Genomic DNA, 18,206 nt, shown 5'->3' with positions numbered 1-18,206 from the left:
GCATTCCTTCAGATATTATTATACCACTTCACATATAGTGTAAAAACTTTGCAACATTAAATTTAATCCCTCCCTCATTCTTTGTGTTATTATTATCATACGTTTTTACTTCTACATGTGCTATATACCCCAGAATATACATACCATAAAATTAACTCCTTTTAAGTGTACAATTCAGTGATTTTTAGTATATTCACAGGGCTGTGCAACTATCATCATCATCTAATTCCCAAGTAAATTCTGTAGCCATTAGTACTCATTCCCTGTATGCGTCTTCCTCTAGTTCCTGACAACCACTAATTTAATAGGATTTGCTTATTCTGGGCTTTCCATGTAAATGGAATCATATGTAGCCTTTTATGATTGGATTCTTTCACTTAGCATAACATTTTCAAGATTTATCCATGTTGTAGCATGTATCAGTACTGTATCTTCAAATAATAATCTATTTTATGGATATACTACCTTTTGTTTATCAGTTCATCAGGTAATGGACATTTGCATTTTCATTTTATGGCTATTATGAACAATATTGCTATAAACATAAAAGTACAAGTCTTTGCACATGTTTTTCCCCAGTTCTCTTGAGTATATACCTAGGTTTGAAATTGCTGGGTCACATGGTACCTCTGTTAAACTTTTTGAGGAATTGCCAAATTGTTTTCTAAAGTGATTACATCTTGCAATTCACATTCCCATTAGCAATACATGAGAGTTTCAGTTTCTCCACATTCATGCAAACACTTAATAATTGTCTGTTTTTAATATAGTTATCCTTATAAAAGTATATGGGTATAAAGTGGAATCTCACTGTGAGTTTGATTTGCATTTTGCTGATGACCATGTTGAGCATCTTTTCATATACTTTTTGGCCATTTGTGTATCTTCTTTGGAGAAATGTGTATTCAAGTCTTTTTTTCCATTTTTTATTTGAATAATTATTTTGTTTGATTGTAAGATGTTTTTGAGGATATTTTGGGTTTCAGACTCTTACCAGATAAAATTTGCAAATACTTTCTCCCATTGTGAGAGTTGACTTTTCATTTTCTTCAGAGTACCCTTTTCTGCATAAATGTCTTTAATTTTCATGAAGTTCAATTTGTTATTTCTTTTAATTAGCTTTTTTAAGAGAAAGAAATCAGGCCTACGTATGTTTTTTTAATTGTAAAATTACATACCATAAAATTCACCATTTTAACCATTTTTGATTTTACATTTCATTGACATTAAGTGCATTTACAGTGTTGTGTAGCCATCACTTCTGTTTCTAGATCTTATTTTTTATTATCCCAAGCAGAAACTGTATATCCATTAAACAATACATCCCCTTTCCCCTGGCTCCTGGTAACTTCTGTCTGCTTTCTATCTCTATGAATTGGCCTCTTGAAGCTGCTTATATAAGTGGAATCATAAAATATTTGTACTTTGTATGTGGTCACATCACTTAGCTTAATGTTTTCCAGATTCATCCATATTGTAGCATGTGTCAGAAGCTCATTCATTTGTTGGTGGACACTTGGCATTGTTGCCACCCTTTGACTATCAGTACATTTGATACTATTTTCAGTCTTTTGATTCTAGTTTTACCCTTTGTGCATGGATTAGAAGTAGATTGTATGTAATAAGTACTTTGAAATGATAGAATATAATATGGTCTATGTGTTAATTGAAAAGTATTTTTAGTGCTAGTTTATACAGTGCCTATTTTATAATTCACAATAAAATATAGATCCTATATTTGAAAAATACTTATGAAAGAGTTTTTTTTTTTAATCCAATTTAGAGTTCGTTGTCGAAATGCTGGTCCTGTAGCTGTAGCTGAGAAGAGCATTGCCCAGGTTGCGGAGAAATTCATAGTAAGAGGTTATTGCCCATATTGCAACCAAGTCTTTGTGGATGAAGCCAGTACTCGGATTCACAAACAGAATTCAGGACACAAAGTCCAAATCACTACTTCAATGGAGGAATCAGTTTTACTTTATTGCCACAGCAATCAAGGGAACAAACCTGCTTCTGACTTGCATCTATTGTTAGATCAATCAAAATGTTCATCACTTAAAAGAACTATGTCTGTTAAAGAATCTAGCACACAAGATTACAGTACCATTCCAAAAAAGAAGATGAATTTAGGGAGTGAAGACGATGAGGATATGGTTTGTGTACAGAAAGAAAAATCAACAGTTAAAACCTGGTTTTGTGAATGCCATCAACAATTCCCAACCGAAGATGCAGTAGAAAAGCATGTTTTCTCGGCAAACACAATGTGTTACAAGTGTATGGTATGTGGAAAGGTGTGTGAAGATTCAGGGGTCATCCGTTTACATATGAGTCGGATTCATGGAGGAGCACATTTAAATAACTTTCTTTTCTGGTGTCGGACATGCAAAAAGGAATTAAGGAAAGAGTCTATTATGGCACACGTGACTGAATTTCATAATGGACACAGATATTTTTATGAGACAGATGAGATAGCAGGTGAAGCTTTACCATCATCCTCTACAACACTAAGAACTAACTCGGCTGCTAAGAAGCCTTCTTCAACTATAACTATTATTGATCATTCCACAGCAAGCAACCCTCCAAGGGGCAAATGGCAATGCCGGATTTGTGAAGATATGTTTGATTCCCAAGAATGTGTCAAACAGCACTGCATGTCTTTGGCAAGTCACCAGTTTCATAGATATAGTTGTGCCCATTGCAAAAAGACTTTCCACAAGATTGAAACATTATACCGACATTGCCAAGATGAACATAACAATGAGATAAAGATTAAATACTTCTGTGGGCTTTGTGATCTTATCTTCAATGTAGAAGATGCATTCTTGATTCATTATAAGGAGCGCCACAGCATAGATTATGTGTTTGTGTCAGAAAAAACTGAAACTCCAATTAAAACTGAGGATGATTTTCCAGTTTTAGAGACTAGCAACCTATTAACTTGTGGTTGCCGTGAGAGTTACATCAATAAAATCAACAGAAAGGAAGATTATAGTAGATGTTTCCAAATCATGCTGGATAAAGGTAAACTATGGTATCGCTGCCGTTTGTGTTCAGCAACAGCACAGAATTTAACTGATATGAAATCTCATATCAATCAAGTGCACAGAGAAGAAAAGAGTGATACGGAAGAACAGCAATATGTCATTAAGTGTGGTACCTGCACCAAAGCTTTTCATGAACCAGAGAGTGCTCAGCAGCACTTCCATAGAAAACATTGCTTCTTACAGAAACCCAGTGTGGCTCATTTTGGATCTGCAAAAGCAGGCCTGTACAAGTTTACTGCCAATGTCACACCTACTGAGAGAAAATTGAAACAGGGTGTAAACTATCCAAAAAATTCAGACATGGAAAAAGGAGCTGAGAATGACCAAAGCTGTCAGAATATAGGTATGGCTTTATAACTGTAATGTCTGCAAATTTCACATAGAGTGTAGAATACTATGTAATAAATAATCATAAATATGACTAATGATCCAGTTTTAAAGCAAAAAACATACCATATATTAGTAAATTACTACAGAATACACTTTTTAGGGATTTGTCTTTCTGCTTCCTCATTTAGCCACTCTGTAAACTCAAGGAGACAAAGATTATATGCTGGCTTTAAATAATACTTACTTAGATGTTATTTTTCAAATTCAGATTTGAAAGCTATCCTGGACACTATTTTTCTTATAATCCTTTAAAAAAAATAAAAGAAATTTTTGTTTTTCATATTTGGGCCTTTTTTGTTATGATTGACTTGGAAGCTAAGCTTTTGCTTATTTAAAAAGTAGGCACTCACTGGAAGTAGAGTTAAAAGTGGTAGCAAAAAACCTGGAGAAAATTGAGGTACAAATGTTATTTGCACTTTTTTTAGTCTAGACTTCTTGCATATGATAGGGTTAGGTTCATCTAGAAGAGTGCTATGTTTTTATTTGGTTTAGAAGAGTATAATTTTAATCTTTTATCATTTAAAATAGATATTAACTCTTGGTGAGTTAAGCAGTGTGTAGAATGGAGACAATGAGGATATTTGAACATTTGGGCTGCAAAATATTTTCACGGATCATTGAATTTATATAGAGTTGCTCTACGGTATATGTAGATCTCAGCAGCACACCACCTTTACTCATGTGAGAAAAGAGTCAATCACTACAGACCTGCTGGACTTGACTCGAAACATTTTTGTGTTCTCTTTTGCATCTACTGCTTTGATTACTTTTTGGGAATTTATGTTGGTATGTGTTTTATAGAAGATTGTTGCAGTATCTAAATCTAGAATTACTGAAAACTTAGAGAAGAGATGTAAGAAGTTAGGTGGTTGGGAAGTAGGAGGAGATGGCAGTAGTGTACTTGAGGGAACCACTCTTGGGCAGAGTAGAAACTACTAATTTAAAAAATAATTGAATATTTTCAGGTTTGCATTACTACCATTGAAAAGTTTAAGGCTTTGTCAAAGTAGAAGATAAGAGAAAGAGGAAGGAGAATTGGAATTGGAGAATGGTCAGAGATGAAAGAAGAACCTGAGAGGACCAAGAAACAATATATTTCTGCTACCTAGAGTGTTTAATCTCAGAACCAGGTGGCTACTAATACATTTGTGGTCTAGATTAGGAAAAGAGCCAAATTCTTAATGGGGAAGAACATTTTTTCAGGTAATGATGGATGGTGCAAGTTTTTGGTTATTTATCCTTAAAATTTGGTCTTGTAGTACATTTTAAAGTTTTTTGTTAATTCCTTTTATAAATGATGAAAAAACAAAAATCTTAGACTCATTGGTACATAGTTGTAGAAAGGATACACAATTTTTTAAATATTCAGAATATTTTATTTGTTTTAAGTGTAAAGTGTCATATACAGGTTTGTATTTCATGAAAGGGTTTAGATAGAAATGAATAGCATGCAAGATTAATATCTTTGCATATTCTATCATATCTTCCGGACTTGAGAAGTTAAAATGTTTTTAGAAAATTCTTACTGAATTCATATTAATGTTTCTTTTTTACTAGATGAAGAAACTGTTGAGCTTCCGGATTTGGATTACCTGCGAACCATGACTCATATAGTCTTCGTAGATTTTGATAACTGGTCAAACTTTTTTGGTCATCTACCAGGGCATCTTAACCAAGGAACATTTATTTGGGGCTTTCAAGGTATAGTTACTAAGGAAAACATTTGAGACAACCCACCCCCTTTTTTTTTAATCTTAGATACAGTTCACTTTTAAGGGATTCCTCTTGAACATTCCTGAATAGAACATAACCATGTAATTGGAATATTGTTACTTTGCATTATAGCTGTTCTGCTAGAATCTTTTCCTCTTTACATTGCTGTATGATAAACATTAGCTCTATTTGGTGGCCCAAAGTTTGTGTATCTTTAGATAACAGATTTTAAAAGCTTTTATTCAACACCTACAGTGTTCTAATCACTGTGCTTGGTACTAGCACACAGTTACTGATAATTATAGTTTTCTCTCTTTTAAAATATATGGAAGCAAGCCAAGAAATTTATTTATTTATTTATTTTACAAAAAACTAATAAGTAGCAGAAATAGCTTTTGAGCTTTGTTCTCTTAGCTATAGGATTAGTGTTATTCTCAACATGCCTCAGCTGCCTCTTAGCTATTCATTACTACAATTTCATCTAAATTTCTTTATAAAACAGTTGACTGAACCTGAAAAAGAGGCTTCTTTGATTTGCATAGGTTTTGTATAGTGAGAGGAGCCCTGGTGGCACAGTGGTTAAGTACTCAGCTGGTAACCAAAAGATTGGCATTTCAACCTACCAGCTGTTCCACAGGAGCAAAGACCTAATAATCTGTTCCTGTGAAGATTGTAAGTCTAGGAAACCCTATGGGGCAGTACTCTGACATGGAGTCCCTGTGAGTCAGAATCAACTCAGGGCACACAACAGCAGTATGGTAACTATCTGATAGCATTCATGTCTGATGGAAACAACATATGAAAAATAAGGTTGGGATTCAAAATGAAAGCATACTGACCTGGATAGGTTGGCCATTGCCATTTTGGTGATTGCCTATAATTTCTATCCACCTTTGACATATTTGTAAAATGCTCTAGTGCTCACAGTGGTACAGAATGATGCCACTGCCAAGCATTTCCACACTTTGGATTTAGATTTTAAAATTAGATTTTAAGTTTTCTACTTTAGATTTTGTTTAACATCCCCGTGAATTTTCAGGTAAGTAGGCAGATTGAGGGAATTGGCCTGTTTTTCAAGGTTTTAAGGCAACAAGTTGGTGATACCTAGTCTAGAACTGAGTTTTTATTGATTTTGACTCATAGCGATCCCTCTTTGGGTTTCCAAGGCTGTATCTCTGTGGAAATGGATTGCCTAGTCTTCCTTCTGAGGAGTGGCTGGTGAGTTTGAACCACCAGCTTTCTTGTTAGCAGTCAGATGCCTTAGGTGCTCTGCCACTAGAACTCCCTTTTAGGAAGATTGAGGGAATTGGTCTACTCCCCAAGGTTTTAAGATAATTAAGTTGATGCTGCCTAGTCTGGAACTGAGTTTTTCTACATTCTACTGTAGTGCTTTTCCCTCTAGAAGAATGTGGTGTTTTAGTATGTATTTTTTTCTTGAGTAATTTCAGTTATATCTAGCCTTTTGGTCTTCTCTATTTTCACTGTCCTTTATGCCTTTTCTAAATAAATAATAGGTGGAAACACTAATTGGAAGCCCCCACTCAACTGTAAGATCTTTAATTACCTGAACAAAATTGGATGCTTCTTTCTTCATCCTCGCTGTAGTAAAAGAAAAGATGCTGCTGATTTTGCCATATGTATGCATGTGAGTCACTGTTTCATTAAAAACCTAATTGAATCTAGGACCCACTGATTCTGTGCATGAATTTTTTTTCTGCTTGAATTTTACTGAAACTGTGTTTAGATCATTCTTCACTGCTATACTTTCGTGTAAATAATAAAACCTGTATCTGGTTCTATTTATGACTACCATAAAGTCAGGGGCCCTGGCAGTCTTTCTTACTGCTGTATTCCAGCTCCTAACAAACCTTTACCCATGCAGAGTAGATCCTCAACTATTTATGGAATGAATAATTAAGAGATGATACTGTATGTAATCCATACTAAGACCCTTTCACACTTTAACATCCCTGAAATTGATAGGCCTCTTTAATAATCACTGGTGACCTGGACAGAATTTGCATTTGCTTCTGTTCCTGCAAGCCACCTTGAGAAACTACCAATGTGAGACCTACTTTAAGTTCTCTGCTTGAGGGTTTTTGAGTCACAATGATAACATGAATTGACTCTGCAAATGTTATGGTTTAAACTGCAAGAGATTTTTTTTCTCCCCTGTCTGCCCAGTGCCAGGATTAAATCATGGAAGTTATCCTGCTTATCTATGACAGATTGCTTTGTGTCTTTTTAATTAAAGCGAAGAGTTTTATTGAAGGCATAGAATGATCCAGATGGGGCAACAATTAGTGAGAGTTCACTAAAGTGCTCCCAGATTTATTTTTTATTTACCTTTACATTTAGTATGCAGCCCTTCAGAGTTCTAGCTTTATATGAAGACCACCTTTTTGTACTCCCATTTTGGCTTTTTAGTTTTCTTTTTTAAGGGCATATAAAACAGCTTATCTTATAATTGATGGCATGTTATATTTTATTAAATGTGGTATATTTCATTTATGAAAGAGATCTTACTATCACAATTTTATGGGGGCTGGGGACAAGCTTAATATCCTATATAAGTATTCATTCTGAAATAGCTATAACTTGATTTAAAACTCAAATGCTGATTTTTTTTTTTTTTTTGGTAACATACACCATTTGTTCCAACTTAGGCTGGCCGTCTAGATGAACAACTACCCAAGCAAATTCCTTTCACCATTCTCTCAGGAGATCAAGGTTTTCTGGAGCTCGAGAATCAATTTAAGAAGACTCAGAGGCCAGCTCACATCCTAAATCCTCACCACTTAGAGGGAGATATGATGTGTGCCTTGTTAAATAGTATATCTGATACTACCAAAGGTATGCAGCTGCAGTCACAGTGCAAACTGCCCAAGAGGAGGAGATTTCACTGCTGAAAGAAAACAATAAACTGCTGTCCACTAATGAACTGTTGCCCAGTAACTAAGCCATCATACTCATAATTATCTGTTATTTATCTTTTCTTTATCTCACTCTCGTTCTTTAGTGTTCTAGAGAGGGTGAATTTATGGTAATTTTCTGGGGCCTTGCTTTTTGATCGAATAGGTCAAATCTATATATATCACATCAAATGTATAGTTAGGGTTGAAATAATGTAGTTTTACAAAGGTCAGACTTCAGATTTTTACTTTGTTTCTGAAATTCCAAACAAATTCTTCAGAGCAAAGTGCTTATAAGTAGAAACCATTTCAGTCAGTGTCACAAAACAAAATGTGTATGAATTGTTGAATAGCAAACCAGTTTGCTCTGTAAACTTCCACCCAAATCACAATTTTGAAAAAAAGAGAAAAGAAGCCATTTAAGAGATTGACAGTGACAAAATGAAGACCTTTAGTTCCTTGGAAAGGATAGGTAATTTCTGTTCTCTTGCTGGCAACTTGCACTCCTTTTCCCATCTTTGTGAAACTGTTCAATGAAAGATAATATTTATGTTCCAAGATTACTTGGATTCAAGATGTAGGGATTAAAGTTTTTCTTCATAATTTCTGAAATAAATGTGGGTAAAAGAAGAGAATAAATGTGGAATTAATTTTTAAATATCCTAGCAATTTGAAACCATGAGTAAAATTTTGAAGGTACTGATGAATGACCTGAATGGAAAACAATACCCAGAAATCTTTTGGCATTTTTATTGTATGCCTTTAAATTGTCCAACTCTTCTTGCTTCCCAGCTGTTTTTTCATTTCAACATATTTGGGACCACATTTTGATTAAAAACCCATTTTGTAGAATTTTTCTCCAATCTCTAATTATAGTAGATTCAGTCCATGTCTGTACAATTACAAATCATTAACCTACTAGCTTATATGTGATCATTGAAGCAGAGTAATGATGACAAAATGATAAAAATAAGGTCTGTTTTATATTTTGGTCATGATTAGTACTGAATTATATCTTCCTATTCTGTAATTTTTATTTCTGTCCATTTGCTTTTTCTGTCTGGGGCTTCTTTTTGTTAACCTCTTTTTCTGTAACTCTAGCTGTCTCTCCTTTGATCCTTAATTACATCCACTTAATATCCAGTAAAATACTTAACACTGGAAGCCGATTCCTTTTTCTTTCTCTTACAACGTTGCTTTTAGGAGCATTTCTTGTATAACTTAAAATGTGAAACCTGTTAATGGATTTAACTCTATTTCAGTTCTGTTTGGAATGAGAGGTAAATATGAGTAGGTCTGCATTGTAATGTGAAGTTTGGAAGTGTGATAAGAAAGTTATTGTTATCTGCTGGTGATACCTTTCTGAATGCCTTGTAGTTCTAGATATTCTTTTTTTAATCATTCATTCATTCATATTCAGTGCTCTTTTGAATTTATTGCTCTTTCGGGCACATGTGTACTTTTTCTGAATTTTTGTGGGCTTTGGTTTGAATACCGACTTGCTAGTTATAAACTGTGATTTCAGGCAAGTTGTAACTATTTTTGAGCCTTACTTTCCATATCTGTAATGTTATAGGTATTAGTGATGTATGTAAAGTTTCTGGCACATTTTATAAAGTACTGTAGGTACTTGGTAAAATAGCTATTTTAATTATTACTGCCATAAAAAGAAAATGTGGTTCTCAGTCACTGTATTTAACAGATTGAAAATAATTAAAATGCCCAGAGCAGTACAGAGTCTTTAAATCAAGGTATTTTTCTTTAATCATAAGTATCTAATGACGTATATAATGTTTTTTTTGTAGCTCTAAAATTAAAAAAAAAAAAAAAATAACACTAGCACAGTATTTTCAGGTTCAGTTATCTAAGACAAAATTTTTTGATAGTAAACTTTATGACGAAAATCATTTTCTTTGACTCTATCTATTTCATCACCTTTCCTAACAGAAGTCCTTGTGAATAGAGTAATACTTTGTCGTAAGGCCTAGTAATTAATATGAAGACTAATTCTTTGTTGAGCCTTTAGGTAATTTTTGGTTACATGAGTGCCAGGATAACTGTTTATCTAGTTTAGCACAGTGGTCCTATCTTGAGATTTGACAAGCAGACAGTCTCTTAAGGTTGTAGTTGTAGACTTTTTTTTGCTCTCCCCTTTTCGTGGAAGGGAGGTGTGAAATAGGGAGGGAGGCTGGTTCATGCCCTTGTTTGAGATTCTAATGAAAGCTTTCTATACCCTCTTTCCTCAAAAATAAACATGGATATACAATTATATATGCAATTTCAGGGGATTTGTGGTCTTAAGATTCCTAGTTACAGACAAACAAGACCTCTTTTATCTTTGGAATATAACAGAAGTTCATGCTGCAATAAGGATCCCTGGTGGTGCAATGGTTAAGTGCTCCCCTGCAAACCAAATGACAGTGGTTTGGACCTACCAGCCACTCTGCAGGAGAAAAGACCTAGCAATCTGCTCCCATAAAAATTACAGCCTAGGAAATGCTATTGGGAGTCCTGCTTTGTCATACAGGGTCACTTGAGTCAGAATCAACTCTTTAGCACACAGTATTGTAAGTAACATATGGTGAGAGTTACCTCTTACATCTAGCATCAGTTTATAGGCAGTCTTGGGACTTTAGATATATAGACAAACGATTTAAGTTTGAGCCTCTTTTGTCTTTCTGATTTTTTAGAAATTTATCATTACTGGGGTCAGTAAAGGAGTCCTGATGTTGCAGTGGTTAAAGCACCCAGTTGCTAACCAAAAACTTGGTACTTTGAACCCTGCCAAAGGGGCAGGGAGGCCGCATCTTCTGACCTCTTTTAACCTCATAAGAGGAAGATAGAGTCACCATCAGTAGCCCAAGGCCTATTCCTGCAAGGCCAGACATGCCGCCTCCCTTCAACCCTGACACCAACCTTTCCTCCCTCAGCACGCACCACCTCTCTGCTGGGTTTCATAATTTGCTGCAGTAGCCACACAAAACTCACAGATTATGGAGTTTATTAGGGAAGCACCAGGCTACAAATTCAAGTTCAGGAAAAACACTCAGTCTCTCTCAGTCCACGTCTCTCAGCCAACAGTTTCTCTCAGCCACTCTCCCAGCAATGCGTGTCTCTCGGTGTCTCTTTCTCAGAAGTGTGTGTCTCTCAGGAACGCATATCTCTTAGCAGCACGTCTTTCTCAGCAAGCAGTCAGAGAGGAAGCCTCTTTTTGAGCCTGGCAGAGTGGCCAAAGTAACCACTCATAACATCAGAATTCTAAACACCTGAGAGAGCATGTACTTCCCAGAACATTGCTTTGTGCCACTCTGAACAGAAATACACCAGGTGAATAACTTTAATGATCAGGAGCTACTCAGTTGCTCAGGGCAAATTCCACCACTGAGTTTACAAAGACTTATGGCTAGAAAAGCCATTCCAGGTAAATTTACTACACCACAAACCCACCAGCTATTCTGAGAGGGAAAGATGTAGTAGTTTGCTTCCATAAAGATATATAGCCTTGGAAACCCTATGGGGCATTTCTGCTCTGCCCTATAGGGTCACTATGAGTTGGAATAAACAACAGTGGATTTTTTTTGTTTGTTTGTTTAGGGACAGAAAATAGTAATCAGACTGGACCTTCCTTTGTAAGCAGGAAGAATCTCTTGAATCCTGCCATGAGCATCAGTGATTATATATGGTATCTTATACTTTGAGAATTTAGTCTTTGCTGATTTTCCAAAGTTAATTGAAAGTTTTTCAGGAGATACTTATCTCAGTATAAAAAAGATTTCCAAAGTTGCTAGTTCCATATATGGATGTCCAGTCATTAGGCCATAAGATACAACTTTATGCTTGATGGAGAGGGGACAGGTAAGTAGCTTTTCTATGGGTACTTTTTTTAGGTCTCTGATATGGTTAGGATGAATCAATTATTCATGTACCTGGACAAAGTTTAAGGTTTGATTGTGCCATGGTTTCTGCCCTATAAATTCTCTATCCTTCTAAGCATCAGGGTGCCAGAAGCAACATTTTGATTACAGGTGTTATACGTACATACATTTCTGTAGAGACGTTTTGTATAAATATCCATTCACCTGTCTTTAATTGATACCCTTAATTTCCTTATTCTTCTTCATCAATTCTATTTTATACTGTACTCCTTCTCACTGTTGTTAAAACTTGCCAAGATACTTGAATCTTTCTATTAGTCCTAATCAGAAGAGCTAGATAATCAGTCATGAAACAAAATGTGTATGAACTACTGTATGGAAAATGAATCTGCTCTGTAAACTTTCACCCAAATCACAATAAAATTTTAAAAAAGAAGGGGAAAAAAAAGGAACCTAGATAGTTAATAGAGCTTTCAGGCCTATTACATTTTACTCACAAACATATCTTCATTCTAACTCAAGCCTAATGTTTCAGAGATGCAGAGTTAACGTATCACTTAAATAATCAGTTTTAAAAAAGAGAAAAAACTAACCTTTACTAAGGATCTGCTACTCATTAAAGGAGCTCTGGTGGCATAGTGAGTAAGACATTTGTCTGCTAACCACAAGGTCAGTGGTTCAAACCACCAGCTACTCCGTGGAAGGAAGATGAAGCAATCTACTTCCATAAAGATTGACAACCTTGAAAACCTGATGGGGGTTACTGTCGCTCGACAGCAGTGGCTCTGCCCACTTGTTATGTTCCAGACACCATGTTGGCTGTTTGTTATATTGTGATGTTTAAACATGTTTAAAGAACAACTTCCATGTATTATTTAATACTCTAGGCAACACTATGAGGTAGGATATTTTATATTACCCCATTTTATAGATGAGGAATCCTGGAGGTTCTAAAAGGTTAAATAACCTGTGTGTGCCCACACAGTAAGTACTTTTGTCCTCATTAATATTGCCTGCAATGGCTGAAGTTTTTACTGACACAAATAACCTGATATCATGATGTAGAGACGTTTATCCATTGTGAGTTGTTGACACTAAACATGTCTCTGAAGAATGCAGGTAATGAGAGATGTTTTGCTGCAGTCTAACAATGCAGAGTTTATGTAAGGATATAAAATGTAAGTACTTTTGATTGTTTTTAAACTAACATTCAGGAAGATGCTTTTTTGTTTGTTTAGTCAGAAGATAAAAAGACTTGGTTGTGAGTTCTGGTACTTAAAAAGTAAACCGATTGGGTGTTAAACATAGGGGCAGTGATGGGCATTGTAATTGCTTATCCTCTTTACTTTCATAATTGCACAAGTAAACTCCATCTTGAGAAGCTGATCAAAATGTTTGCACAAGAATTACAAGAAGAGTAATGATCAATTTTAGTGTAACAACATATATTTTCCAAGAAATTCACTGGAAATCACCTTCTGTCTGTTGGTTTTGTTCTTCTACTCAATGTAAATGTTTCAGAGTACATAAAACTTAGTGTTTTATTTAGATCCATATCTGCTACCTTAAGAATTAGATATTATAGCTTTTTTCCTTGAGGTTGTAGAAGTTCACTTTAGTGATGGGCATATGTTGAGTTAAAAGTAACATGCCATTACCTTTGTTTATTTACCCTGAATGACATTGTTTCCATGCTCACTATACTACATTGTCTATATGGTGCAACAACTATACTTCTTGGTTTTACTACATGGACAGTGCATTTTATGTTTTGCTTTTATTTTATTTTTTTCACACTTTGCCAAGTGTTAAATTATTGTACCTCTCTAACTGTACTTGATTGCTGAATTTCTGAGTTCTATTCTCTACTGTTCCATCGGTGACCTTTGCTACTTATAAAAAGATTTTTTGTGGGCTTTTACAAATCTGCTTATATAATAGAACTTGACCATATCTAATTAGTTGAAGAACAAGACTTTTTTACTTGATTTATGTAGGGCTTTCTTTTGAAAAAGAATACCTGGGTGGTGCAAATAGTTAAGTGATTGACTATTAACTGAAAGTTTGGCAGTTTGAACTTGCCCAGAGGTACATTAGGAGAAGGTCCTGGTGATATGTTTCTAAAAGGTCACAGCTATTGAAAACTCTGTGGAATGCAGTTCTGTTCTGAAGTGCATAGAGTTGCCATGAGTTGGAATTGACTTGATGGCAATTGGTTTTTTCCCCTTTAAAAAAATAGTTTATATGTTCAGTTGTTTATAGTTCTTAACTAAATTAAATAACGTAAATTAAATATCTTCCGTGGAGTTTTATGAAGTATTAATTTACCTAGAATAGTTATTCTTTAATATAATGATAGGGTAAACTTGAGCATGGGCTCTTATGAATTAGTGAATTCAAATAGAAAATATTTTACTATACTGAAAGATACTTTTTCTTGAAATGGAACACTTCATAAAACTATTTTATGAGCCTATACCTTTGTTGTGTATCCATTTGATTTGGCTTCATTTTGGAATGGGGTGGAGGTTTTAAGTGTGGTTGGTGTCTATAGAATCATACTAAACACATATTTAAAAAGCTATCTTAAAAATTGAATATAATAATAGTTCACTCTTGCTGTGAAAATGTGGTGGATTGAAGCTGCATCATACCCTATAGAATAGGCATTATAAAAAATGATTGTTAAACTTAATTCTAAAAGCCTCGCTGCCTGTTGTTTCCTCAGCTTGTTAATGAGAATGTAAGAGTTGTTTTTGGCACCATTCTAAAAATCTGTGTGATACATACTGTGATACGTAAAAGGAGTCCTGGTGGTGTGCTGTCGTTAAGCGCTTAACTGCTAACTGAAAGATCAGAGGTTCAAACCCACCAGCTGCTCTGTGGAAGAAAGATGTGGCAGTCTGCTTTCATAAAGATTACAGTCTTGGAAACCCTATGGGGCAGTTCTGCTCTGTGCTGTAGGATAGCTTGTTGGTCAGAATATATTTGAGGACAGTGGGTTTGGTTTGGGTGTAAGATGATCCGGTAAGCATTTAAAATAAATATATACTGGGAAAGTGTTACACTGACTCGTTGTAACTAGTAAGCTTGCATGTGGGAGAAGACATTGAAAATAATAGTTTGAGAATACTTAAATTATGGTACAATAACTTTTTCAGAAATTTATTTGCATTTACTGATTCTGCTTTACAGAATGTGACAGTGATGATAACCTGGGTATAAAAAGTACTTCAGTAGAAGAATTCAGATCCACAGAAGGTAACCTAATAGGAGTCAGTCCTTTCTTACTTTGTTGTATGTGTATGTTTTTTTGCTTCTTCCTACCCCAACCCTTCATCCATCCTGTTTTCCTCTTACTCCTAAACAAGAATCTTTTTTCTCAATTTAAAGAATAGTTTGCATTTCCTCTTTAAGTCATTCAGAGACATTGCTAGTACAGGAGATACAACAAGGGTCAGTCAATTATAGCACTTGGGCCAAAATCAGCCTACTTCCTGGGTTTGTAAAGAAAGTTTTATTGGACACAACTACACTCAGTTGTTTAAGTATTGGCTTGGTTGCTTCACACTACAAGGAGAGGCCTTGACTAGTTGTGACACAGTGCATAGGTATCCTCAAAGCCTAAAATGCTACTTTTTGACTCTACAGAAACTTTGTTGACACTTGAGCTAGGAAGGAATGTTGGTTTTCTAATTTTTACTTATTTTTATAAATGGAGTAAAGAACTATTAAGAATACTAGAAGATATGCAGTTGAACTAGGAAAGTAAGCATTTATACCTACATATTTATGGACTGTATCTGTAAATCAAAATTCTTTTTCCTCCTCCTTAAAGGAAAAGCTGTTTTTTCCCATAGGTTAAAAAGAACTTTTTGTGTCACTTGACATTAAATCATATATTAGCTGTATCACTATTTCTGGTTTGTAACCATTCTTTACTTTGTTTTTCCATAACAGGCTGTGCTTTTTGACAGTTATGAAGGGAAATGAAATAATGGATTAAAAAAATAATTTGAGCTGCACTGAAGAAGTTGAAACTATTATATTAGCATCTTTAACATTAAAGGATAAGAATTACAGTAGTAGTTGTAATGTACATTCCAATATAGCATTTGTTGTTAGAGAGGTAAGAGTGGAAATGTAGAGGTTAGGAAATAGAGAAGCATATGTGGGCTAAACACAGGCAAACAATGGCCCATTTGATTGGTTTTCTGTGTATTTGTTTGTTCTCTCTTACAATTCAGTTAGTTTGACCAAGAGCATAGTAGGGCTTTGTGCTATTTAGGAGTTTGGGAATTTGAGTCTGTTACTGCAGTTATAGTTGATGAAGTGCAAAACTCTCAATTTTCTCTACTATAGCCAAAATTCATGGGTTAACAAAAGTGGGCAGTAACTGCAGCCTAATTGGAACCAAGCCTTATGACCAGTTTGTTTTCTCAACATGTTCCTTCAAGGTCCAGCTCAATATTTAGCAGCCACATGATGAGTTAAACAAGAAAACTTTCGTTTTAAACAAAAACTGCCAGCTAAGTTGTTTATCACAGCCACTAAGAGATAAACACTATTGAGCAGCTAAGGACTGCTAATTTTATTTGCCACTACATGACTAATTCCATTGAAATGCCAGAGAAAATTACAACTTTTATATAACCACACTTGGGAAACCTTCACAGTTTTTGGGCTCATAGCTAACCCAGGAAATCTGATGTGTGTAACTGGTTATGTACCAGAATTTGTAGCATTTTGTTACGTATTTAATGCATTTTATAATTTGGAGATTTGAAAGAATGTTTACATTTTTTGTGATTCTTTGGTTTGGATAAAGAATAAAAGATTCAAGAAAAGATTTTTTTAAGCTTCTAACTATTTTTCTTGTGAGGTAAAGGCATACTGTAAATTTCAAGAAAAATTGGGAATATATGCTCTTAGGTGTGTATTGTTTGCTAATTCACAGTGATAAATAAGTGTGAGAAGCAGACAGTATTCCATCTAAGTTAAAGAAAAATAGTCTCCTTTGACTTTCCTCTGGTACTCTTCCTTTTCCCCTACTCTTCACTCAACAAGAACTAGCTCAAAAGCTCTCTCTTGTACCATATGGAATTGTCATTTTGTAGGCAATATTGAAAGGTCTGTGCTTTTACTGGATTTCCCTTCTTTAGATATAGCTAGTCATTGCCTCCTTGAGGCTCCCACTGTACCATAATGGTTTAAAATAGTTCTATCTATATTTCTCATCGCCACTGGATTGTGAGCTTTTGAAGGAGTAGGATCATGTTTTATTTATCTTTAATTTGGTGGCACCAAGTACAATGCTTGGCCTTAAAATGGTTGCTTGCTAATAAATAAAATAAACTTAAGTTAGAACCACGGGGACTCATCTCTTTATAGCTGGGCAAGGGAAATTAGACAGAGGCCATTTGGCTGGGGAATATTGGGTGATGTTGTTGACCCTGCACCAAGGAAGCAAGGTAGTGTTCTAGTTCAGGCCTTATAGAGACATTCAAAAAGGTTTAAATAACTGCTCAAGTCTGTCTTCTTTCCTTCTAACAGAACACTATAAATGCTTAGTGATAAAAGGCAGGATAAATTTGCTTGTGTTTTTTACCTTAGGTGAGTGTTCATTCCTATCCTCCTCCCCCACCCCATGACTTATCTCATTCTTTGTTATCTCCTTAGATGAGTATCAGACTTTTTGACGACTATGGCCAATCATAAATATCTTATATAGTCTGTTTTATATACCAGATAGGGGAAATAGACGCCACGTGGTATGCTGGTGAAGAGTCCAGACTTTGAACCCACATTGCCTGGGTTACAACACAGTTCTGCCACTTAATAAGTTGTGTAATATTGGGCAAGTCATTTAATGTCACTGTATTTCAGTTTTCTCATTTAAAAAATATTTTTTAAAATTTAAATTATAAAAAATTAAAAAATACTTACTGGAATAATCTGACATACATTAAGCATTATATGTGGTATTATCTGCGGCTGCTGTTATGGTTATGATTATCAATATTACTATTCACCTTTACTAGGATTTAAGGTCTGCTGTAGAAACATGTCTGCTTAACAGAGGTATTCTGACTCAAATCACTGGAAAAAGGCAGAAGAAAGCATTATTTGTAGATGGTTGCCTATATAAAACCATCTTTCTGTAAATGTAAATAACAGAGGCAGTAATTTGTCCTACCCCTGTAGTTCCTTCGGGAGCTCTGGTAGCATAGTGGCTAAACACTTGCCTGCTAACCAGACGGCTGGTGGTTCAA

At 35.0% G+C, this 18,206-nt stretch overlaps 1 protein-coding gene across 1 annotated transcript in view; it reads left to right on the top strand.

Annotated features, from left to right (window-relative positions):
* The window catches only part of ZNF451 (zinc finger protein 451), a 113,052-nt gene that overhangs the window by 87,086 nt on the left and 7,760 nt on the right, over positions 1–18,206 (top strand). Inside the window, exons 10-14 of the mRNA XM_007945607.2 lie at positions 1,784–3,387; positions 4,992–5,135; positions 6,662–6,792; positions 7,814–8,000; positions 15,130–15,195. Coding sequence (XP_007943798.2) covers positions 1,784–3,387; positions 4,992–5,135; positions 6,662–6,792; positions 7,814–8,000; positions 15,130–15,195 — 2,132 coding nt within the window. The remainder of the gene's footprint in view (positions 1–1,783; positions 3,388–4,991; positions 5,136–6,661; positions 6,793–7,813; positions 8,001–15,129; positions 15,196–18,206) is intronic.

Source organism: Orycteropus afer, unplaced genomic scaffold, assembly GCF_000298275.1.
Source record: "Orycteropus afer afer isolate SDZICR_OR568_19922 unplaced genomic scaffold, OryAfe1.0 scaffold00140, whole genome shotgun sequence".
Lineage (NCBI taxonomy): Eukaryota > Metazoa > Chordata > Mammalia > Tubulidentata > Orycteropodidae > Orycteropus > Orycteropus afer.
Note: the sequence above shows the minus strand (reverse complement) of the source record. Positions and strands in the feature narration are given on the sequence as shown.